At 50.9% G+C, this 23,725-nt stretch overlaps 1 protein-coding gene across 2 annotated transcripts; it reads right to left on the reverse strand.

Annotated features, from left to right (window-relative positions):
- Positions 1 to 7,470: 7,470 nt before the first annotated feature.
- On the reverse strand, positions 7,471 to 20,036 carry LOC149357957 (uncharacterized). Of its 2 annotated transcripts, none has more exons than XM_089577998.1 (2): positions 19,807 to 20,036; positions 7,471 to 9,499 (listed from the first exon to the last, which is right to left on the reverse strand). In XM_089577998.1, exon 2 carries the CDS (start codon positions 9,457 to 9,459, stop codon positions 7,591 to 7,593), a length of 1,869 nt encoding a protein of 622 aa, XP_089434124.1. In that variant the 5' UTR covers positions 9,460 to 9,499; positions 19,807 to 20,036; the 3' UTR covers positions 7,471 to 7,590. The 2 variants fall into 2 exon arrangements, with proteins under 2 accessions (XP_089434124.1, XP_089434123.1); XM_089577997.1 differs by lacking the exon at positions 19,807 to 20,036 and adding an exon at positions 14,365 to 14,431.
- Between the last annotated feature and the right edge of the window lie 3,689 nt (positions 20,037 to 23,725).

Consider the following 23,725-nt stretch of genomic DNA (forward strand, 5'->3'; position numbering starts at 1 on the left):
GTTTTCGAAATTTGCCAAGCAACCTAGGATAGGGTCAGGCACCTCGCGGATGGCTCAAGAAAGATGTCTCTCCAATTAACCCTGTCCTTTGTCAGTTGCCGCCACTGTATCCCCGCAAACTTCTTAATCTCATCCGCCCACCTAACTTTCTGCCGTCCCCTGCTACGTTTTCTTTCTCTTGGAATCCACTCCGTTACCCTTAAGGACCAGAGGTCCTTAAGGGTAACGGTCCTTAAGGGCTTGGGCAGGGCATTACATGCCCTGCCCAAGCCCATTTCTTCCTCTTGATTTCAACTAAGATGTCATTAACCCGCGTTTGTTCCCTCACCCACTCCGCCCTCTTCCGATCTCTTAACGTTACACCTATCATTTTCCTTTCCATAGCTCGCTGCGTTGTTCTTAACTTAAGCTGAACCCTCTTTGTTAGCCTCCACGTTTCTGCCCCATAGGTGAGTACCGGTAGGATACAGCTGTTGTATACTTTTCTCTTCAGGGATATTGGTAAGCTACCATTCATGATCTGAGAGAACCTGCCATATGCGCTCCACCCCATTCTTATTCTTCTAGTTATTTCCCTCTCATGATCCGGATCTGCAGTCACTACCTGCCCTAAGTAGACATATTCTCTTACTACTTCCAGCACCTCGCTACCAATTGCGAACTGCTGTTCCCTTGCTAGGCTGTTGAACATTACTTTGGTTTTCTGCATGTTAATTCTTAGCCCCACCGTTCTGCTCTGCCTGTCTAACTGATTGATCATGCTTTGCAGTTCTTGTCCTGAGTGGCTTAGCAAGGCAATGTCATCAGGGAATCGCAAATTACTCAGGTATTCTCCATTAACTCTTATCCCCAACTGTTCCCATTCCAGTCCCCGGAATACCTCCTGTAAGCAGGCAGTGAAGAGCATTGGCGAGATCGTGTCTCCTTGCCTGACACCTTTCCGTATTGGAATTTTATTGCTGACTTTATGGAGAAATATAGTAGCTGTGCAATTGTTATAAATATCTTCCAATATTTTCACACAACACTCTTCTACACCCTGATTCCGCAATGCCTGCATGACAGCTGAGGTTTCCACTGAGTCAAATGCTTTCTCGTAATCAATGAAGGCTATATATAGGGGTTGGTTATATTCTGCGCATTTCTCTATCACCTGATTGATAGTGTGAATGTGGTCTATTGTCGAGTGTCCTTTACGAAAGCCTGGCTGATCATTTGGTTGACTAAAGTCCAAGGTTGTCCTGACTCTATTAGCGATTACCTTAGTAAATACCTTGTAGGCAACGGACAATAAGCTGATCGGTCTGTAATTCTTCAAGTCCTTGACGTCTCCTTTCTTATGAATTAAGATAATGTTAGCGTTCTTCCAAGCTTCTGGTACTCTAGAGGTCACAAGGCATTGCGTATACAGGGTGGCTAGTTTTTGTAGCACAATCTCTCCTCCATCCTTCAACAAATCTGCTGTTGCCTGATCCTCACCAGCTGCTTTCCCTCTTTGCATTGCTCCTAAGGCTTTCTTTACTTCCTCCTTCGTTGTCATCAGTTGTCAATGGCAGTGAAATTGGCAGGTTGGTGTCATTTTTCCTACGCTCAACGGCTAACTGCCAGGCGACAACCTCGGGGTCCGATGAATGGAGTTTTTCAAATCTCCTGTGCCGCTCAGCAGCAGCCCGACTCTCTTTTTCCTCCATCGAACACGGCGCAGTAGCTGTGTATCCCTCCACATTTATACACGCGGCGCAATCTCCTCGCGCATGCGCAGTAGCCCGCTGCGGCGAGGTGTCCACATCTCGGTGGACACCCGAACCAGAGGGAAGGCGCATAACTGCCCTCTTGGAACAGTGGACACCTCAACCGTGCTTTAGGCTAAGTGGCGGTAGTGACAGGTGTGCGCTGCATGCATCGGCATTGGCAAAGTTGTGCCAGAAACGCGGCGCTGAAACGCATAGGACGTCGGCGTTCGTTGTGTTCATTGGTGTTCACTCCGATCATTTTAAGGAAAGGAAGTGCGCATAATAGCTTCCTGGGTCAGTGGACGCCGAGAGCGCGCGGCGAGGCACGCCAGCTGTCCGTAGTGACGTCACTTGCTCCTCGAGCATGCGCAGTATGGACGAGCAAGAGAGCACGCGAAACGGCGAGACTGTGGCCAGTGTAGCTCACGCTACAAAAATGCGCTTGTCCAGAATTTGTGGGCACAATTCGAGTTCTTTGCTACCCACGCAGACACCGAACACAAATCGGCTAAATTAGTCCGAAAACAGGCGCGCGAAGAGGAGACGGCTCGCTAGCAAACAGCGGGTCTAAAAAGGTGCGCCCTGCTGCTATTAAGGTGGATTCAAATGACTGATCATCGGCCGACGGACCAGGCATCGCATGACCTTCCACTTCCGTCACGTGAGGTCCACCGTTTCTAAGCCGCTTATCATAGCCCCTTCCTCTCCGCTCAGCCGTCGCACGTAGCGATAAGCGGATTAATCATGCCGAAGGTCTTTCCCCATACTAGGTTCACCAACTTTCCTGGCCGGGCGGGAACCTCACGGAGCGGAAGTGGGGCAGTCACGTGACACCTGGTCCGCGGTCTAATGGTGCGTTGTATGAATCCACCTCACAAGGGACGGTAATTGAATTCAAAGCGCACTGGTCTTAGAAGCGCGCAAAGGCGGCTTACGCACTCGTGTGCCACCGGCGGTTTGACCCCGACCCAGCAGTGACAGCCGCATAGTACCGGGTGTGGGGAGAGGAGGAAAAAAAATGGCTGAGGCTTAACTTGGTTAAGCCTGCAGAATGCGAAGCATCATCGTGTCGCGTAATTTGGAGGCGCACAACCACAGCGACGGCGCGAGGTGGGCCCCCGTTTCTCCAGTGTCGTGACGTCATCGTGTCACGTGGTGTGACGTCATGTATCACGTGATTTGGAGGCGCACAACCACAGCGACGGCGCGAGGTGGGCCCCCGTTTCTCCACTGTCGTGACGTCATCGTGTCACGTGGTGTGACGTCATGTGTCACGTGATTTGGAGGCGCACAACCACAGCGACAGCGCGAGGTGGGCCCCCGTTTCTCCACTGCCGTGACGTCATCGTGTCACGTGGTGTGGCATCATCGTGTCACGTGATTTGGAGGCGCACAACCACAGCGACGGCGCGAGGTGGGCCCCCATTTCTCCAGTCGTGACGTCATGTATCACGTGATTTGGAGGCGCACAACCACAGCGACGGCGCGAGGTGGGCCCCCGTTTCTCCACTGTCGTGACGTCATCGTGTCACGTGGTGTGACGTCATGTATCACGTGATTTGGAGGCGCACAACCACGGTGAAGGGCTGAAGTGGTAGCTAAAGTAGTATGCTTCGCATAAAAGTATTTAACATCTACTACCAGGGTGCGCGAAGCTGCCTCCTCACCACCCTCGCAAGTGCTTCGACTGCGGTGGATCGGAATGATGACCACTCGGGCAGTTCCGTCTGGACCTCCGAGGTGAGTGGATGCTTCCAGCTGCTCTTCTCGCGAAGCATTCGTGCCTCCCGACTTCACCGTCACGCTTCAGCCGTCGCCGCGCCCGGTCCATCCTGCTGCCACGTGGATCATTCAACGTGGAGGCCGCCTGCGGACAGCCACTGCTGCCCCGCAGTCCTTGCTGCGCCCCTGGCTAGCCTTGTGGCTGGTCGGAGGCCAGACTGCTTGCCTCCAGCAAGCCGACGACGCGTGCGAGCCACTCCCAACGCGCGGCGGCTCATCCCATCCTTCCTGGAGCCGATGCTGTTGATGAGGAGGACCTGCTGCCTGGTGACTGCGGACAGCCAGCTGTCCAGTATCCCTGGACGTAGTTTAAAAAAATATCCTAAAGGTACCACCGCCACCACTCGGGGGTGTGGACAACCAAGGACAGGCTATTCCAGTGGTGGCGATTTACAAGACTGATGATTGTATACAGTTCGAAAAAGACGGGGACATGGGAAGAACACAAGCATGAGCGCCAACTTTCAACTGAAGCTGCACTGTACTGCTTGACCCGCGAAAAAATATACATCGGCCACAACTAACAAAAGAAAACATGATGGCAATCACGTGAACAGATATTGTTAACAACCGTTGAAGGTTGCAACAGCGGCGTCGTTATCTTGCGTCCAAAAACCTTATTTCCCCCGCTGTTAATGCCAATTGAAGCACTACTTCCACATGAGTCCTCAATCCTCGCGATTTCTGCGGCTTCTAGAATTTCGCGGGCAAGCTGACTGCGATGTTTACTTATCACTCTCGTTTGGGTTAAGTGCGGCGTGCAATCTTTGCAATCCCTGCAGTGAGCGCCCAGCTCCCCTTTCACCGTTTCATCATGTTTTCTTTTGTTCGTTGTGCCTGATGTATATGTATTAGCGTGGCAAATCAAAAAGCTTCTGTTGGAAGTCGGCGCTCATGTTTGTGTTCTTCCCACGTCCCCGTCTTTTTCGCGCTGTCTACAATCATGGATTACCGACTCGCCCAAGCGTCTGTTTTAGCCAGATTTACAAGACGCTCACACCGCGGTAGGTATGATGCGTACTCAGAAGAGCAAGGTTCCGGGCTAGTCGGTAGTGCATTTAAAAAGAAAAAACAGCGCGAAGAAACAGGGACGCACTAAGAAACGACATACACACGAGTGCTGACTCACAACTGAAATTTTATCTGGCGGAAAGACGTTTAAATAGAAAACATGAGAGGGTGGGTAATAGGGCTCTTTTTTTTTTTTTTTGACAAGCAGAGGGATGGAGTGCTCACGCATTGTTCACCGGCTTGATGGATTTTGAGGGCTTCGACAATTTCCCTCGTCCTCGGCGGGTTATCGCTGCAGCAGCCCTGTTACCCACCCTCTCATGTTTTCTATTTAAACATCTGTCCACCAGAATAAAATTTCACTTGTCAGTCAGCGCTCGTGTGTGTGTCGTTTCTTCGCGTGTCTGTGTTCATTCGCGCTGTTTTGTTCCTTTTAAATGATGTGTACTGCCGTTATAGTCATTAAAAATAAAACCAAATATAAATGTGCTAATCAGGCGCCAGAAAATTCCGCGCAATGAAAAGGCCATGTTATGGTGTTTCACTGTAGTGAAAAAAATGGTGTGTGTGGAGGAGCGCGTTCCTCGCTCGTCTTGTTGTCTCCTTTCTCTGTCTCCGTTTTGTTAGCGCCCCCATTTTCATCATGAGGTAAGTATGTGCACGGCCGCTTGCTGCTGATCAACCGGCCGCCGTCGCGGTGGCTCAGCGGTTATGGTGCTCGGCTGCTGACCTGAAAGACGCGGGTTCGATCCCGGCCGCGGCGGCTGGAATTTCTTTGGAGGAGAAATTCTAGAGGCCCGTGTACTGTGCGATGTCGTGCACGTTAAAGAACCCCAGGTGGTCGAAATTTCCGGAGCCCTCCACTACGGCGTCTCTCATAGCCTTAGTCGCTTTGGGACGTTAAACCTCATAAACCATAAACCATGATCAACCGGCCATGGTATGTGCATGTGTATATGCAGTGACGTAGTATGTCGCTCAGTGTAACCTAGACAGTGGTTGGTAATAGATAATTTTGACTGGCGATTTGAAATCGGTAACGTGATCGACAATGTCATTGTGTATTGGTAATCGGTGAGAAATGGGAAAGGAATAAAAAGAGAAAAAAAAGAAGGAAAAGGTGCTGTCGCGTCTAATCTCAAGGCGAAGCTTGTTTCATCTTCGTGTTTAATGCGATACCATTAGGTGGGTCATGAAGGCGAATGCTGTCCGGCGGTGTCTGTGCGAAGCCTCCACCAGCTGAGTGGTGCTTAGGTGGACTATACTCTCACCACCTGTGAACCGTCCACCTCTCCTGTTCCTATCCCCCTCCCCTTCTCCACCTGTAGGGGGAGAGCAAGGAGACGCCCGAACCGCCCAGCAAACAGTGAAATGGCTAAGAAAATGACCCAGAAAACAGCAGGCCTATACGCAGTAAATATACAGCTTCCCAGAGAACTGTTCAGTGCAAAACGAGGCTTGCAGGAGCCAATCCTTCCCGTGTTGGTCGGGAAGAGCAACCTGCGTTCCACCAGCCCCACCGGAGGCTGCGTTTGAAACCCGCCAGTGCAGTGGTGCATCGCTTGAACGCTACGCCACTGCACGAGGACCCACCGCATTCTATGTGGAGCAAATTTCCCGCAGTTGCGTAGTCGGAATTGGAATAGAGTCAGATATCGAATAGATGGGGAAGTGAAAGAACGAACTGAGAATTGGAATACAGTGAGAACTGGAATAGATTGGCGATTGATATCCGCATGCTGTCGCATTTCCTCCGGATCAAACCAATTGATAGCCGGCAATATTTATTTCTTTTTTTTTCATGTTTCTCTCAACCGGCTGGGATGCACATGCCGTGTGCGCCTGCTACAAAGCGAGCAACCAGAAGCAATCCTCATGATGATAGGAAATCTGGGCATGGCTGAAAATGCTGCCGAAGCAGAAGCGTAGCGCGGTCGTCGAGAAGACCCACCTTTGGAGGTCTCTTTAATGCTTCAGTTAGCCTCAAATACATAAATAACAGAAGGCCTTCTTCACTGGGTCGCAGAAATCATCCACAACAGCTGCGCTGTCAGTATGTATTACCGATTACCGTAATTATACTGCGAGTTCTTTGAGGCTACGTTAAGAACAATGTGTATACATCTCCGAACCTGCGAGGTTCGGAGGAGGAAGTACAGAGGTGCATCAATCCAAAATCAATTGCTGTGGCGCGTGTTACTCTACGCCGCAAAGATGAAAGATGTGCGTGAAGACTACAGGCGAGTGGACTTATAACGATGGTCGTTGTAAGTGGGCTATCACGTCTAGTATGCTAATGTGTAATTACACCAGCAGCACAGCTAATCGGCCCAGTATCGGAAATGCATTGGCTAAGGCCGGTCCCACAGAAGACCAGAGTGAGACCATCCATTTCCAATATCGGGCCGACTGCCTGGGTAGAGAAATCTACTAATTAAGAAAGTGCAAAAACCATTAACCCTGTCGCCTCATACCCTCAAGGCGGAGCCTCAGTGTGCCCCTAGTTATAAAATTACTGCTTCGTATGACGATATCCTTTTGTCGAAACTGGCAAGCACCCCGAGGATTTTCCCCTCATTCACTTGGCGATTATCAAGAACCACCTGCCCAACCTCTCTCTACCATGCTTAAAGGTGCATTTTGGCATATTTTAAACACGCGTATTCTAGGAACGGCGACGTTGTTAAACGTTTTTTTTTGTTACAGTAATATTGCGTTTGTGTACCTGTCACCTGTAGAGAGAAACAGCTGTCTTTGCTCCCTCTCATATGAGTTCTCCATTCAAGCCTACTCTCCAAAAACGAACTTTGCAGGGGCGGACTGGTAACAGTGCCACTAATACGCCTTAATAAAGGTGCCAGCAATTGCGCGAACCGCAAGCTCAGCACGAATGCAAGCAGAGGACAGTGCGTCCAAGCCATAATTGAGGCGGTGGACCGTAGTCCGGCAATGATGTCATATCAGGGGCACATGAAGGCATTGGGAAAATTGTGGCAACTTTATTGAAAAAATTTTCGACGCCTCTTGGGAATCACGGTGCTTTTGAAAAAGCTCACCAATCCGCCTAGAAGAAGGCGTCGCTGCGGTTTCGCGGGCTGGTGAGGCCGATGAATGTGGAGCCGTGGCAGAAGATGCAGGGCAGGTTGCCAACCGTGACGCCGCGCGCTTTCGGGTCCGTGTCGGGGCCGCGCTCGTGGGCGATCCAGGTAACCGGCACCTCGGCGCCCGTCAGCATCTTGTAGTGCAAGTGGAGGACCTCCAGGCAAGGCATGGTGCGAGGCAGCTTGCGGAATAACTCCCTCACCACGGAAGCGCCGGCGAACACCTCCGAGTAGAGCGTCAGGATGCGGAGGTGCTTGGCACGCGAGATTTCGCGGAGAAACCTCGGGCAGCCTAGGTCGAGGTTGGCGTTCCCGTAGGTGAAGGAGCGAAGGCTGGGACTTGAGCGCAGCAGCGCCCCGATTCCCCGGTAGCTCTTGTCGTCGCCCCAGGAGACCGTGAACAGGCGCAGGCTGACCAGCCGGCAAGCCTGCAGGAACTCCAGGGAGGGCATCACCCGGACGTCGCAGAAGCTGAGCCGCTTTAGCTCGGTGCGCTCTTGCAGCGCCGCCATGCTGCGCTGCGGGATGTTCAGCGGCAGCGCGCAAGTCTTGCAGAAGCCGCTGGCGCCGTCTCGGGACACGCGCACGTCAAGCTCTTGGAGGCGGCTGCAGCCGGCTGCCAGCCGATCCACAGAGCCCTCGTAGTTGATGCTGCACGGTGCGACGGCCAGCTCCTGGAGCATGGGCAGGTTGGCCGCCACAATCTCGCAGCAATTGACGCTGGTGGTAAAGTGGAGCGATGTCAAGTTGAGCGCAGTGATTGCGCGGCAAACTGCGAAGAGGCTGCGCAGCGGTTCCACGAATTCGACCCCCACGATGGGCAGCTGGCACACGCGGTCGCGAGGCACCGCGGTCAGGGCCAAGCTGCGCAGCTCCGACCAGCTGTGCTGGCGCGCAGCGGCGGCCAGTTGCTCGGCGCTTCTCCTGTTGGGATCCTTGATGGCGAGGACCAGCTGAGTGAAGCCCCAGGCGCCCGCCGGCCTCTGCACAACGTCCGGCAGGAACACGCAGTTGACGCTCTCGACGGGCTGCATGCGAACCACCACGTTACCAAGGAGGGCAGCTGCGATCTTGAAGACTGAATTCGGTTGGTTCTTGCCCGCCAGCCGCAAGTACGGAGACTTGAGCTGCCGGCTAGTGGGCTCTTCCAGCGAGTATGTGAATGAGCGAAGCCGCTTGATGTAGTTCTCTCCGACCATGCTACCGAACAGCTCGATAGACCAGTAGTGTTCGCTCTGCATCACGTGCAGATGCAGGTCCTCCAGGGCACTGCTGCGGTCCAGAATGGCTCGCACTACTTCAGCGCACGCGTCGTGCCTCGCAACTTCGACGTACATATAGCGGAGGCGCAGGGCGCGAGATTCTGGGCTGTTTTCCAGCAGCCGCTGAAGGATGGTGTACGCACTGGGGTACATGTCCTCCGGGTACAGGGACCACATCAGGCTCTCCAACGAACTCTGCGGTGCGATGAGCAGGGAGACGATGCCCGCGGGATCCACTCTGCAGCTCAAGCAGCTGAATGAGGTCAAATTCGGACACAGGCGAGCGCAGAGGATAACGTTCGCCGGGTCAGTCATGATGCAGTTGTCGAGGATCAGCTTCCTGACGAACTGCACTCGCCTGCGTGTGAAGAAATTCCCCATGGTTTCATGGCTCACGTTGGGGCTGCAGCGGATTTCCCTTAGAACTACGGCATCATACACAACGCTCTCGAAGCGCTTGCTTGTGCTTTCAATCGCCAAGAGTGAGCGGGCGTCCAGGTGCACGAGAATCCTGAGCCAGATTTCGTCCGGAAGAGTGCAGTAGTCGTACATGCGGAGGCCCCCGGACATGGCTTGTGCGTCCAACACAACGGCTTGAAAGAACCTGCAGCTAAAAGAGTGGAGCAAAGGCGAACGCCCCTTTAACAGATGAACGTGGACGGCAAAGCGATATTCGAAGGACCCCTGCTCTGCCTTCTTTATCTCGCTTAAGAACCGATAATCACACGTTCTTCAAGTTGCGTGTCTCTCTTGTCTAACTTTTTGTTACTTTTACTCGCGAAAATGACTTGCGCTCGGTACGAGGCATCAACGGTAGCCGCCTAATCTTGCGCTCTGGAAGGCACGCGCATATTTACAAGGTAAGTTGCTGGGCGAGTTGATTCCGATATTCCATGACTACAGCGCAACGAACGAGACAAGAAGAAGGACACAGGCAGAGACACAACACAGCGCTGACTCACAACTGAAATCGTTATTAGCTGCCAGCCGGAATAAATACCCAACTGGCGGCCAAAAATGGAAGGAAATGGGCACAAGTCATGCAGCGGGAAAACAAAATTCAAAAAATTCCAAAAATAATAATAAAAACAAAATAAAGCACACGCGTGTCAACATTCACATTCAAGGTAGCGTTTTTCTTTTCCTGACAGCAATACAGATGGTGCGCTTATGCATTCTTCCTGGAGCCTTGCTATCATATGTGCCTCTATGATTTGCCTTGTCAACGAATCGCGGTTCGTACCTATCACAACGCACTCGTTGTACAATGGTTCGCAGGCATCGTTGTCATCTTCGTCATCAGCATCATCACTTTTGCCATTTCTCCAGTGCTTCGCTTCGTGGCCGATAGGCCCACGTGCGTCATTATAATCATGCTCCTTTAATCTTTCATTGATACATCGGCCGGTTTGCCCGATGTATTGCTTCCCACAAGAATTCAGTTGTGAGTCAGCGCTGTGTTGTGTCTCTGCCTGTGTCCTTCTTGTCTCGTTCGTTCGCTGTAGTCATGGCATATTTACAAGCTGCCGCTACAGGGACAGAACAATAACACTGCATGTGAGTGTCCCACCTATGGGCGAGTCACTAATACACTTATCAATGCGCGCGGTAGCACGGTGCAAAGCATCGAAGAACAAACTCCACCACAACGGCGACGCACATCGCGCACGCTGACATAAGGCGCCTTCCGAAGCGGCTGCCAATGCACGGCGACTTGGTCCCCTCCGCCCAGCCCCAGACGTCGGTGATTAGCCACTGGCTTCGCCGCCAGACGAGACGCCGTCCGGCCCTGCGTCGATGCTTTGAGTTCCAGCTTTAACCCGTTCGCAAACGAGACGATCACCCACATCGGCCGGGCAGCGGAGAAACCACGTCAACGGGCGGCAAGCCGCGCGCCACGGAAGGCGAAGCAGCCGAAGCGCGAATATAGTGCCTAGAATATACTGGCTAGTGTGACGACCGCCGGCGCTGCGCTATGGGAGAGGGTGGCGCCGTTTGCAATGAATGCCCACCGACGGCGACAGAGGGCGCTGCTTGTCGGGAGGGTGCTGCCGCAGCAGACGACGCGGCCAGCGCGCCTTGCTTCGGATGGCAGCAAGCGGTTGGTCTACACGTGCGTGATTTAGCCCGCTTATGGACGTCTTTTCTGTTCAGCGAGGTACAGCGTTTGTTGTCCTGCGTAGGTCCTCGCACATGCGAGCCATTCCGTACTCCTAGCAGTTTCGTTCGGATTGCATCGGGGTTATGTGCGAGCGTTGTGTGCGATCGTGTATCCGTGCGTGTGTGTTCACTGTGTCGTTCAGCATGTCGTTCGCCGTGTCGTTTACACTGTTGTCAATTCATGGAGTGAGTCCCGGATTGCTGTTTTCCTTTGCCTGTCTATAAACGCCACAGAAAGATGTCGAAGCCAAAGAGGCAGCGAAAGGAAAAGACTTGCTTTGTGCCGCTGTGCAAAAGCGGTTACCGCTCGAACAAAGAGTGCGTTTCTATGTTTACTGCACCATCTACGGCTTGCAGAATGAGAGAAAAACATCAAAAGGAAAGACAGAAGATTGACGCCAACTGCTGTGGTTTACGAGAAACATTTTGAGAGCACCTGTAACGAGCGCACGTTGTCACCGTAAACGGAGTGAGCTCCACCGCGATAAACCGCTTTTCAAACCCGACGCCGTACCTACAATATTTACGGATTATCCGAAACACCTTGTGCTCTAAGTGCCAGCGAAGAGAAAAAATAGAAATTTGTGCGAGCAAGAGCCTCCAGCAAATTTAAGCTCCAGAGGCGGGCCCCGTCGGAAGCCTCCAAGTTGTGTTTAGCTGTTGAGAGTGCCGAATCGGTGGACGCGGAAGGATCTGGTGCCCACAACGGAGCTCCTGTGATTGAAAAGTGCTCCACACGTTTTGGTCGTGAAGCAGCCAGCAAGCGCCGGTGGATCGCAAAATAATGGTGCACAGACACCGTCAATTACCAAAAGTTGCTTAAACTGCAAAAGTTGCTTCTACAGCGCAGCTGCCAATAAATGCTCCCAGTCACCATGCAATTCTGCCATTTCCCTGCGTTTGTTGTTCCTTGTAAATAAAAACGAGTGTTGCGCAACTTTGTTGCCTGCGTTGTTCACATACACAAGATATGAATAAAACTTTACTTGTCAGCAAACGTAGAATACACAGAGAGAACGCATAGATGCAAGCCAATATAACTGCAGCATTTCAAGTTGTTTTTGTATCAAAAAAGAGACCATTATGCAATCTTCGCTAGAATACAAATCCCGTGTTTCCTTTGAGAGCACGGATGTTTGAAGCTCAGTTGAGCGCCGAACTTCGTTCAAGCTTTCGCAAGATACAACCGTTAAATACTTCGCCTCTTGTCAAATACTCGAAACAAACCCTGAAACTTGTAGTCAGATGCATCCGTGACAGCTGAAAGCTTTGGTCTGTTACACCTTAATGAAAGCAAAAAAATGAGCAGGCCCCTTGCAGCAATTGCAGAGAGAGCGCGGTAGGAGCGCGGCGGCCCGCACCCACCGGCTCTGCAGCGCTCCTCGCGGCGGCCCCCGGCATTCATTGCTCCCGGTGCCACCCGGGAGGCCGCGGTCGACACACTAGCCAGTATATTCTAAGCGCGAAGGCAACAGCCGCCACGCAGCGACACGAATCCGACATATCGGTGCGCTACCGTGTACCGCGCCGTTAAGCCATCTGACTCTCAATGAACCACGCGCAACTCATGGGTTATCGAGTCCGCGCAGCGCTGTACTGCGCTTGACGGACACGACGTCATGACTCCGACACTCGCGCGAAGGCCCCACGGCCGCCAAACAAGATATCTGGAGAGGCTCGAAGCTTTCCCCTAATTTTTTTTTTCACTCCGAGCAAAACTTTCCCCTCGAAAAGTCAAAGTACCTTGTAACTCTTTCCTTACCGTGCCTATTCAAATCACTCAATTTGAACGAAGGCGCAAAATGACCCATTATGCGCGATCTGTTCCGCTTCTGGACAGTGGGGACCGCGTCACGCGACGACCACGCTTAGCAACGGGGCTGTTCTCGCGATTTCGCAGCATCGACACTAGACTTTGTAGGTGCAAGCCAAAGCGTTATGTGGAAAGATGACTGCTCCGCCAAGCCCCAACCCCCGACCATCGACAGCTGCCTGTATGTGACGTTAGTTTTCGCAATTGCCTATACCAGATTCGCAGCTTTCAGAGCCTCCAGCAGTGGTTGGATCGAGTTTCCTTGAAAAAGGCCCGGGGTAGACCTTGGCACTACACTACGGAGTAGCCCAAAGCACTTCGCGCGAGCATTTCTTTCTTTTTTTTTGTACCGATCGGAAAATTTAGCATGAGGCTTTCGGTAACTTTTAATTCTCGTTGAGGACATTGTGACGCGTAAAACGTATATGATAGATTTTTTATTCTCAATTTTCTGACTGAACAAATCCGCGAGTCACTGAAATTTTTCCAATGGAAGATTTTTTTTCTTCGTACGTAATACATATGCTGTGCGTGTGTCATTAAAAAGAGACCTGATTGGAACAAAGCAAACCTATTAAATTTTGGGAGAATACTGTTTCCCACACCACCATGAAATTGTTTGTTTTCCCGCGGAAAGCAGTTTGCCACAGCAAAGAGCTAAAAGCACCGTAAAGAAAGTAGCGACTGTCCAGGCACATTCGCACTTGGGAATCCGGCGTCGAGAGCATGCGCAACCCACCGCTCTGGTGAATACTTTAGCTGCGGCTGGGGATCGGCTGAAACACCCAGCGGAATGCGCGATCGGCCCGAAACCGATTTCTGCCAGCGGGGAATATTTTTTTTTTCTTTAGGAGATGAAAAGGTGCACACCTCAACCGTGCCGTGAGGGAAGGATGGAAGGTGGCAGTGAAAGAAGTGCTGTAGAGGAAGCTGCGGCATAATTTCAACCACTTGGGGATCTTAACGTGCAGCGTCATCGCACAGCACGCGGGCGCCTTTTGCGTACAAAGCGCGGCCGTGTTCGAACCCGGAGCCGAACATGCCGCTGCGCGCCTAAAGGGCTAGACACCGAGCCACCGCAACAGGTCCAGCGGAGAAACCGGTTGCTCGCCGCTAGCCAATACGAACGCGAGGAGAGGCTGCACTCGCCAACATCTCGTACGGCTCCGAGGTCGCTTGTACAGGCGCGGCCATTAGTAAACGGAGCATGATATTGCGTTCAAAGTGCAATCACGCTTTCTCCATTGGTAATGAAGAAGCGTTGTTTGCCTGCAAGAAAGCCCACCAACCTCCTCTACCATCATGCGCGTACCACTGCTGGAAATTTCAATTAGGTGACGCGTGAAAAATATTCCAAGACAATGGCGTGCTCCGTTTACTTTTGTCCGCGCCTGTACACTTGTAGCCCTGGCATGAATTCAGGCAGTGAAAAGTTTCCAGCAAAAATCTGTTCTGTGATGCACGAATCAATCAAACGATACAATAATACAAAAGAAAGTTACCTTTTTTGATCTTGCACGCGAATCTCCCTCGAGAAGTTCCCACACGTGGCCACGCTGGTATCGCTGCGGCACGTTTGCGTCAGACTGGACTCGAAGTTGCGCTTGAAGCGCCACCGATGCGTGTACTGTGGGCTAAAACGACGCTTTAATAGGAATTGTGAAATTAATTTCTGCCTTATTAGTTTTTAGTTTTTAATATAACGTTAAACATTAAAATATTACCCGAAAATTGCATTGCAGTCAAGCACGCAAAATATGTAGCGATAACAAGCGCGACTGAACGGTACTGATACCGCCATTGATTTCTGCGAGTGGCGCCATCACCTCGCGACCATCGTAACTAACTAGATAAGTTTTTTGGTAGTATTTTGACTCTGTGGTTCCGACTTTGCTTTGGGTATCTTTGGCTGTACGGCGCGGGTGTATGCTCTTTAGCGTCCATTTGGACCGTGCTATGCATGAACCTTTCGTGCAAGGACCTCTCCTGTCATCTGCATGCCTTCCTTTCACCGGCGAGCTCAAGGCGACGCTTTTTCGAACGGTCACACGCGGTCACGTCGCAGGGTTCGCTCGCGCGGGCGGCGCTTGGCAGTGTTTCGTGTGAGCCTGCTCCGCGCGTTTGTGGCATGATTCTCGCGGCAATCGAGGATACGCACTGAATCACTTTTCATACAGGGCGCGTCATGTTTGCTTGAGGCTGCCGTTTGCTGCGAAGGTGCAATTTTCACCCTGTTCGGCGATTTCGCACCGAGCGATATATGTGTACTGTGGTAATTCTCCGGTGGTACGCTTGCTGCCGTGAGTTCCGCGGCAGCGAACTCACGGGCCGCTGGCATGGTGGCGCGTTCTTCTGTCCGTGCGGCACTTGCTACGATAGCCGCGCTGCCGCTGGAGCTCTTACTGCCGCATTACGAATACCGGCGCATGAGTGCGATTTTAGGAGCGTACGCCGAGCCATGACCGAGCTAACACGATCGCTGATGTGTCGGTCGCGATGCGTTCTTGGCGAGGTGCTTTGATAGCTGGACCCCTGATTTACAGATGGATGCCGCAGCTTCCACATGAGCGCCAACAGACAGAGAGGCAGAATATAGGGTGGTGGTGGCGATGTAACACGTTTATTAAAACAGCCTTTACGTTAGGCATTTAATAGGCCCTGGGCCAAGGTGACGAGTGCTCGTTGCAGGTTCAGGTCCCGAGAGGCGAGCCAGACGGGCCACTGTGTGGGGGGGAGGGAGGGGGGAGGGGAGGTTAGACGTGGGACTGGAAGGCCGAGTGGCGCTGTCCTTCACCGCACGCTGATTTCACGTGAAGTTTACGGCATGGTTAACGGTGAAACGCCTAATTGGTTTAAAAGTGTTACACGTCAAGGATAATTAAAGGCGGTTATTTATTTATTTATTTATTTGTTATTGATACCCTCAGGGCCAAAGGCATTTCAGAGGGGAGTGGTTACAAATTACAGAAAGTGAACAAAAACAAAAATTCAACATACAAGCGTCATGTTCCTGGTTATAGAATTCAGTAAAAGAAGTAAGCATAATATGTAAGTGCAAGGTAAGAGAACAAAGGAAACTAAAGTAAACAAAGGAAATGGAGAATGATAAGTACATTTGTTGTGAGCCTTAGTATACAATGTAAGCTAAATTGTTACGGAAGCGCAGGATGTCTTGAATGCAGGCTGTCGATCCGGGAAGGTGGTTCCAATCTGCTGATGTACGGGGAATGAACGACTGAGAACAAGCTTTTGTTTCGTGCGATGTTATACCGACCTTGTGAACGTGATCTAGCCGTGGAGAGATGAAAGACGGAGGAGATATCAATTCATCGCGTAGATTGGGACAGTTGTAAAAAATTTTATGAAATAAACATAACCGTGAAAATTTTCGACGGGAGGCTAAGGGTGGGAGGTTGAGCGTATTTTTCATGGAGGTGACACTTGCAGTACGATTGAAGTTAAGTAGGATGAAACGGGCGGCGTTATTTTGTACAAGCTCGAGTGCATTAATTGAATTTGCGTAGCTGGGGTCCCAAATTGCAGATGCGTATTCTAGTTTACTACGGACAAGGGTTTTATATAACATGAGTTTTAGGGAGGTAGGGGAATTGGAGAAATTCCGGCGTAGGTAGCCTAGCATGCTGTTAGCGTTGTTAATTATGACGTTAATATGGAGCGACCAATTTAGAGTGGAAGATATATGAACTCCGAGGTAGCGATATGACGTGGCGGCCTCCAGTATGGTATTATTTAGACAATATGCACCTGTAGTAGATGATGTGCGGGAGACACGTAAAACTTTGCATTTAGAAGAATTAAGTTGCATTAACCATAAGTTGCACCATGCAGATATAGCAGATAGATCATTCTGTAGAGCGCATACGTCGTTAGTGTCGTTAATTTCGCGAAAAATTACGCAGTCATCAGCGAATAAGTGTATGTTAGAGGTTACGCAAGAAGGTAGGTCATTAATGTAAATAAGAAATAAAAGAGGGCCTAAGACGGATCCCTGTGGCACTCCAGAATGGACGGGGGTTGATGGAGAGGTGGCATTGTTAGCAGTTACGAACTGAGTGCGGTTGCAAAGGAAATATTCGAGCCAGGAAAAAAGCCTCGGATCAAGGTTTAGTTTGCTGAGCTTAAAAAGTAGTAATTTGCGGCATGCCTTTTCGAAGGCTTTTGCGAAGTCGAGGAAGACGCAGTCAGCTGTTGAGCGGCGATCAAGGATGAGATTAAGTTTATGCGTAAATGATGCTAACTGACTTTCGCAAGATAGTCGCTTACGAAAACCGTGCTGCATGTCTGTAAAAAATGAATTTGACTCCAGGAAGTTCGCGATACCTGTGTATAATATGTGCTCCAATACTTTACATGGAATACTTGTCAAAGATATGGGACGGTAGTTAAGGGGTGAATTCTTGTTACCTGATTTATGGATTGGGACCACCTTCCCGACCGTCCAGTCAGCAGGCAGAGCACCGGTGTTGAGGGACTCTTGAAATATCTTGCAAAGCAGCAATGAACAGTAAATTTGAGAACCCTTAAGAAATTTCGCGTTGATTAAGTCAGTACCTGTACTGGAGCATGGTTTAAGGGATTCAATAATCTTCTCAATACCGCAAGCTTCGATGCAAATGGGATCCATAGTTAAATAGTTGTAAGTCTGCGCTTGTGGAAAAATGGTGTTAGTACAATGAACAAAGTTATTACAGAATGTGGAGTTCAGTACCGCTGGGCATTCTGCATCTGGGATGGCAAGGCCATTCTCGTCTAATAAGTTAATGGTATCGCTGTGGCTGGGGTTGACAATGCGCCAGAACTTTTTAGGATCAGTGGAAAGAATGCTAGGAAGTGTATTGTGAAGAAAATTATTTTTTGTGCTTTTAAGTGCAGTTACGTAAACGTCATTAGCTTCGCGGTACGCCTCCCATTTTGCGTTACTACCAGACCTTTTCGCAACTCTGTAAAAACGTTTTTTTTCGATTGGACAGACGTTTAAGATAGGAGTTGTACCACGGGGCTCTCTAGTGGGAACAGATTGTCCGTAATGGTATGTATGTATCTGTTAGTTCTTTAACTTTGGCAACGAATAGATTCCAGTTAGTATCGACAGAGCGGTCATCAAACCCGTTGCAATAATAATCGAGAAATTCGGCGAGTTCCCTGTTAATGGCCTGAAAATCAGCTTTTTTATAGTCGCGGATGTGTTTAGAAATCTTCTCAGCTGGGGGAGTAACGATGCAAATGTCAAATGAGAGCGATAGATGGTCGCTGAGACCAGGTAAGTAAGTGATTTCTGAGGCCATATCGGGATGGGTAGTCAGTATTAAGTCCAGCGTGTTTGCAGTGGTATTAGTAATTCTTGTCGGTTGAGAGACTAGTTGGAAAAAGGAAAAAGTGGAACAAAGGTTTAAGAAATCGGTGCTTAAGTTAGAAGAAGGGTTCTGAACTGGGGTATCAAAAGACCAAGATATGTTAGGAAGATTGAAGTCGCCAAGTAAGAAAACAGGCGCCAGGGGGTGTCGTGTGCAAACAGCATTTATGGCATCGTGCAGATCAACGAGGAAGTTAGCAGAGTGACTGGGAGGATGGTAGCATACCCCGAAAACAATTTTTGAGTGTCCAAGTTCCACGCATGCCCAGACAATCTCGAGATCTGTTGTGATGTTAATAGCGTAAGACCGGAGTGTTCTACAAATGGCAAGTAATACGCCACCACCCTGACGTGACGTGCGGTCGCAGCGATAAAAAGTGTATCGGGATGAGTTGTGGAAAATTTCGGTGTTACGAATGTTAGAATGAAGCCATGTTTCAGTAAGTGCAATAATACCTGCGTTACACGTGTCAGCTACGGAATGAAATGCGTCACGTTTGTTTACGATACTTCTTACGTTAGCGAAAAGAACAGATGTGCGTGGTGAAGGCGACGACTGCCCACGTCCCCTCTCGTGATGCTACAGGGCGTTTTCGGTGTTTTGGGCATTTGATGAAGGCGACCGCGGTGTGTCCTCTTCGGGCACTTCGGTGGGAAATTCCTTTATCAGTTCGATGTTGTTTGTCACGCTGTCGTACATGTAGCACTTATTGTTAACGTAGAGTTTGTTGTAACGAAGCTGGAACTTTGGTGACTGAGGCAGGCTTTTAGCGAAATTAGTAAGTTGCTGGCGCGCGTTACGGGTTGCTGGCGAAAAATCCTCTGATACAGAAATGTTGTTAGTTTTAAGTTTAGCTCGACATGCTAGTATTCTGCCACGGTCTTCAAATGAGCCGAACCGGATAACTACAGGCCGACATTTCTGATGCGAAAACGTACCTATCCTGTGGGCGCGCTCAATGACCGGTTGATCAAAATCAGTGCCTAAAGAAGTTGAAAATGCAGTGATAATTTTTTGTTCAGTCTGTTCCCAGGTTTCACGTGCGTCGGGTATACCGCGTAAGATTAAATTGTTCCGTCGTGAACGGTCTTCAAGGTCATCTATACGAGCCTGTAATTCATACTGTCGCGAAGTCAGCTGTTCGACAGTATCTTGAGTTGCGGCGACGTCGAGTTCTAGGGTTTCCAGAGTTTTGCATCTGCTTTCAATCAGTTCCAAACGGTTGAACACGTCAACCAACTTAGTTTCGAGGACTGCCTGGCTTGATTTGATTGTGTTAACGTCTGCACTCAGTTTAGTTTGGCCAGTCGTGAGTTCAGACGTTTTTTTGTCAATGACTAAGTAATTTAATTATCTCATTAATTTGCTGAGAATCGCGTTCCGGATCAGTAGAGGCAGAGGCGGTACGTGTGTTGGGACCAGGGTTGGACTCGACGTCGCCGCAGCATAGCAACAGATATGCAGAGTCAAAGCAATCGCGGGCAACAGCACAATCACCCTTGGGCAAGGGAGCGAAATAAGGAATCTGTTATCGTTTTTCTTAACGAAAAGAGAGTGCCGGTTACACACCTGGGGTGCGAAGAACAGATGCGTGTTAGCCATGCTGGCGCAATGGCTGCTCCCTTGCCCACTGAAGATGGTGACGGGCTGCAGGGCCTTTAAGTGTTCAGGCTGCTGCGGTGTCGCTGTGGTAGCGAAGAGCCTGATATCTGGTACGATGACAGGAGATTGTTCCGCGATGTAGGCGCATGCGTGGCAACAGCGATCGGTCGCATCGGCATCGGGTAGACAGCCAGCTTCATGAAGTGTGACTGGCTGCGAAGCAAGCAGGAAACACGTCGCCAGGGACAGGAACGCCTGGGGTGCGAAGAACAGATGCGTGTTAGCCATGCTGGCGCAATGGCTGCTCCCTTGCCCACTGGTGCATCCCACAGGGGCTTGGTGCATCCGAAGTGCTTTGCCCGTAAAATTACGCTGCACTGAATCCTGTCGCCATGGCTTACATCCCCTTGTTGTGTTCCCGCCCGCATGAATCTCTCTGCCTTCTGCAACCACCGCTCCTTATATGGAGCGCTGTCCTTGGGTCGGATAACCAGGAAGACCATCTCTGATCCACAGCGCATTCGGCACCATTGCAGCATTGAGTTTATGCTGGAAATAAGCTGATTTCCTCTCGCCTCGTGCTGCGCTGGTTACTCGTGTGTTGTGGGATGTCTTAACAGAGAGAGCCCTAGCACAGCGCGATCCTGGATACACTTACGCAAGGCTATCTGTGCATACGAAGACGGCCTCGAGGGGCCTGCTGTGGCCTTGCATCTGCCACTGCGCACTCTCAGCCTGGACCCCCCCATCCCCGGCGTTCTTGCGCTGTTTGCGCGGCGCCGAAGACTGATTCCGAGAGGTTCAATATGGACGCCGAGCGAAAACTTCCTCCCAGTGCACTGGCAGTTGTCAATGAAGTGTCCGAGGGCGACGGGGAAGCTTTCGCGACTAAAAAGCGTTCTGTCTGACAAATCAGTGGTTGGAGAAAAGTGCTAGGGTGCACAGAATCTGGTGTACGAGGACCTTCTTGAATGCGACCAGGTAGAGTACCATAGGTTGCTGCAACTGAATCCGGAGCAGTTTTAAATGTTAGAATTATATTAGACAGGATAAATAAATGCATTAACATTTACTAAATAATGCGCCAGTAAAGTAAGCGTCTTTCGTAAAAGGTAGACCAATGGTAATATTGTTACGAAGCAGATGACGAAGAAGCGGGCTGTGGCGCGGGACGGAGCGCACGCGCTAAGCCCGCAGCCATTAAAATCATATTTCATCGGTCATCATGTCGTTCGGTTCCTTGGCTTGCCGCCACGTATCAATATTGTTACGAGGAGGCCTCTACAAATGACTGTGCTGCGTTGGGTGGAATTCAATGACCTCAGGCTTGAACACTCGCGCACACACACTTTCAGCATCGTCGTCGTTGAGAGCACAGATAGCCACTTCGTCGCTGACAAGGCAACAATATGTTTAAAAAAAATAAAAAAATGAGCCCCGTGTGCCCCAGGTGATATGAAAGCGATTACAGTCAATGTTTGAGCCTGAATGCTCAAGAAACTGAATGTGCGTGTTTCGATAAGTTGACTGGCAACATCGCCGTTACTGTTAATGAATGCATAACCGATAGTATGTGGTGCGCAAAGTTCTAGCGCGCTTTGATTAGTATCCTGAAGAATACTCCAATTTCCCCAGATAATCATTAGTGTTTATCAAACCTCAGGTGGAAGTCTAATATTGCACCGACAAATGTAACCTTGTACCAAGGCTTGAGGTCGTGGTTCTAAAGCCTAACAGGTGGCATAGAGTGGATAAGAGGTTGGCGTGTATCTGGCATCGTCTTTTTTTGGAGCCGCAAATGCCTTGGCATAACTTTCCCAACTTGTTGGGTGCCGAAAATACAAAGGGCACGCCATGCCTCTTGGCCGCCTTCTTGATGTTGTACGATGCCTTGTGCAAGTATGGGAAAACCACAGGCTTATCGGGCTTCCGATGATCCCCATCCATTCTCCTTGTTCCATTCTTCAGTTTCTAAAGTAGGGTTTCAGCGACAGTAATCAAAACCGAAAGCGGGGAACCCGCCGCCAAAAGTCAGCTAAATTGATTTTGAAAACTGCTTTGCATTTGATGGGGACACGATTTTTTGAGACAGAATTCCATACAGTGCGACGTAATGGCCCTTTTGAGAGTCTTCGATTGTGCCGATTCATAAGGCAGCAAAATCTTTTTCGTACGAGGGTAATAGCCCCAGCAAACATGTCTTTCAGAGAACTTTGGTTTCCAGTCTAAAAAATTGGCAGTGGTTTAGCTCTGGTTAAACCTGGAGGATTGCGAAAGCAACGAGGAAAGAGAGAGAGGCAATGGAGAGTTCGCGGCAGCGGCGGCGGTAGGGTCCCTAGAAATACTTGCAAATATTTCTAGGGACCCTAGCGGCGGCCCCGGCCTCGGGAGAAGTGGGTCTCGCTTCGCGCCCACCGACCGGAGCAGACGTGCGCGGATGGGCTCCCACCCGACCCCGAAGGCTGCAAGTATCTCTCCCCACCATCGCCTGCTGTGAGCCGGCTGCCCCGACCGCCTCCCTACCGACCCGACCGGTTCGGCGCGGAACCTGCTTGCCGGAACGACGGCGCCACGGTATGAGGGCCTTCCGCTCGCCTCCCGCGCCTCGTCTCCGTGCTTCGTGTTGGCGGTTTTCAGCGAACTAATTTCCCGTGAGGCCACAGGACCACCAAATGGCCACTGGGCCGTCGATGAGCGGTGCGACACCGCTATGCCGCACCTCTGCGAATGCATTCTCTCCAAACCCGTTCCACGACTACTCCGAAATGGATTCCCGTGACACTTCCCCGCAGAACCAGGATCTTCTGTCCTCTTCGTCCGTGTTGAGTGCGGGCTTACCTCTTGGCGGTGGCCCATGCTGGGAGCACGCACTCAGCAAGCGACGGGCAAAGAAGCTCCGCAGACAGGCCAGGCAAACTCAAAATTCATCCACTCCGGACTCTTCTGCCTCCGTGGGCGGAAACCCGCCGAACACGTCTGGACAATCATCGAACGCAATTCGTCAACCGGGAACTTGCCGTCCCAAGCTTCAACCACTACCGAAAAATGACATCAAAGTCGTCACCCGACCGACGCGCGGACTAGCACTCAAGACCAACCCGGCTCGGGTCATTGCGGCAGCACTCGTTCATTCCTGTCGAGTCCCGGCCAAGGTAAAAGACAAGTAGATACTCCGACCTCATGTCGGGTCCAACATCCTGTGGTTAGCACCCCGCACGAAGAAACAGCGGCGGAGCTTTGCCAAATCACCCACCTCACCCTGGACGGGAACCCCCACCCCGTGCGAGCGTACGTCCCCTTTCCAGCCACCACACTCCGAGGGATCATTCATGGACTCGATCCCCGGGAGACACGGACTCGATCCCCGGGTTTTACTCGGCGCCATCTCCACGTCCGTCCTCACTCAACACCAAAGAGACGACAGTGAACTACGGCCTCTCATTGAGTGTCTTGAAGGAAGCACTGAGTCTCCACCGCGAATCTTCTCTCGTGGACTGTCGTCGTTCTGTTTGCGCGATGGCGTTGTGTATAAGAAAAACTACCACCCGACGCAAGCTGTCTACCTGCTCGTCGTACCTGCGGCCTTGCGCGACGAAGTCCTGCAGGCGTGCCATGATGACCCATCTTCTGGTCACCTGGGTTTTTCCCGCACTTTGGCGCGGATACGTCAAAAAGTACTACTGGCCCAGGGTTGCTGCAGTTGTATAGCGTTACGTCATAACTTGCCGCGAGTGCCAACGTCGCAAGACACCACCGACTAAGCCAGCCGGACTACTGCAGCCTATTGATCCGCCACAAGCCCCCTTCCACCAAGTTGGCATGAACTTACTCGGCCCATTTCCAGAATCCTCGCTGGGTAACCGCTACATTGTGGTCGCCACCGACT

Source organism: Amblyomma mixtum, chromosome 3, assembly GCF_055824585.1.
Source record: "Amblyomma mixtum isolate Tamu chromosome 3, ASM5582458v1, whole genome shotgun sequence".
NCBI lineage: Eukaryota > Metazoa > Arthropoda > Arachnida > Ixodida > Ixodidae > Amblyomma > Amblyomma mixtum.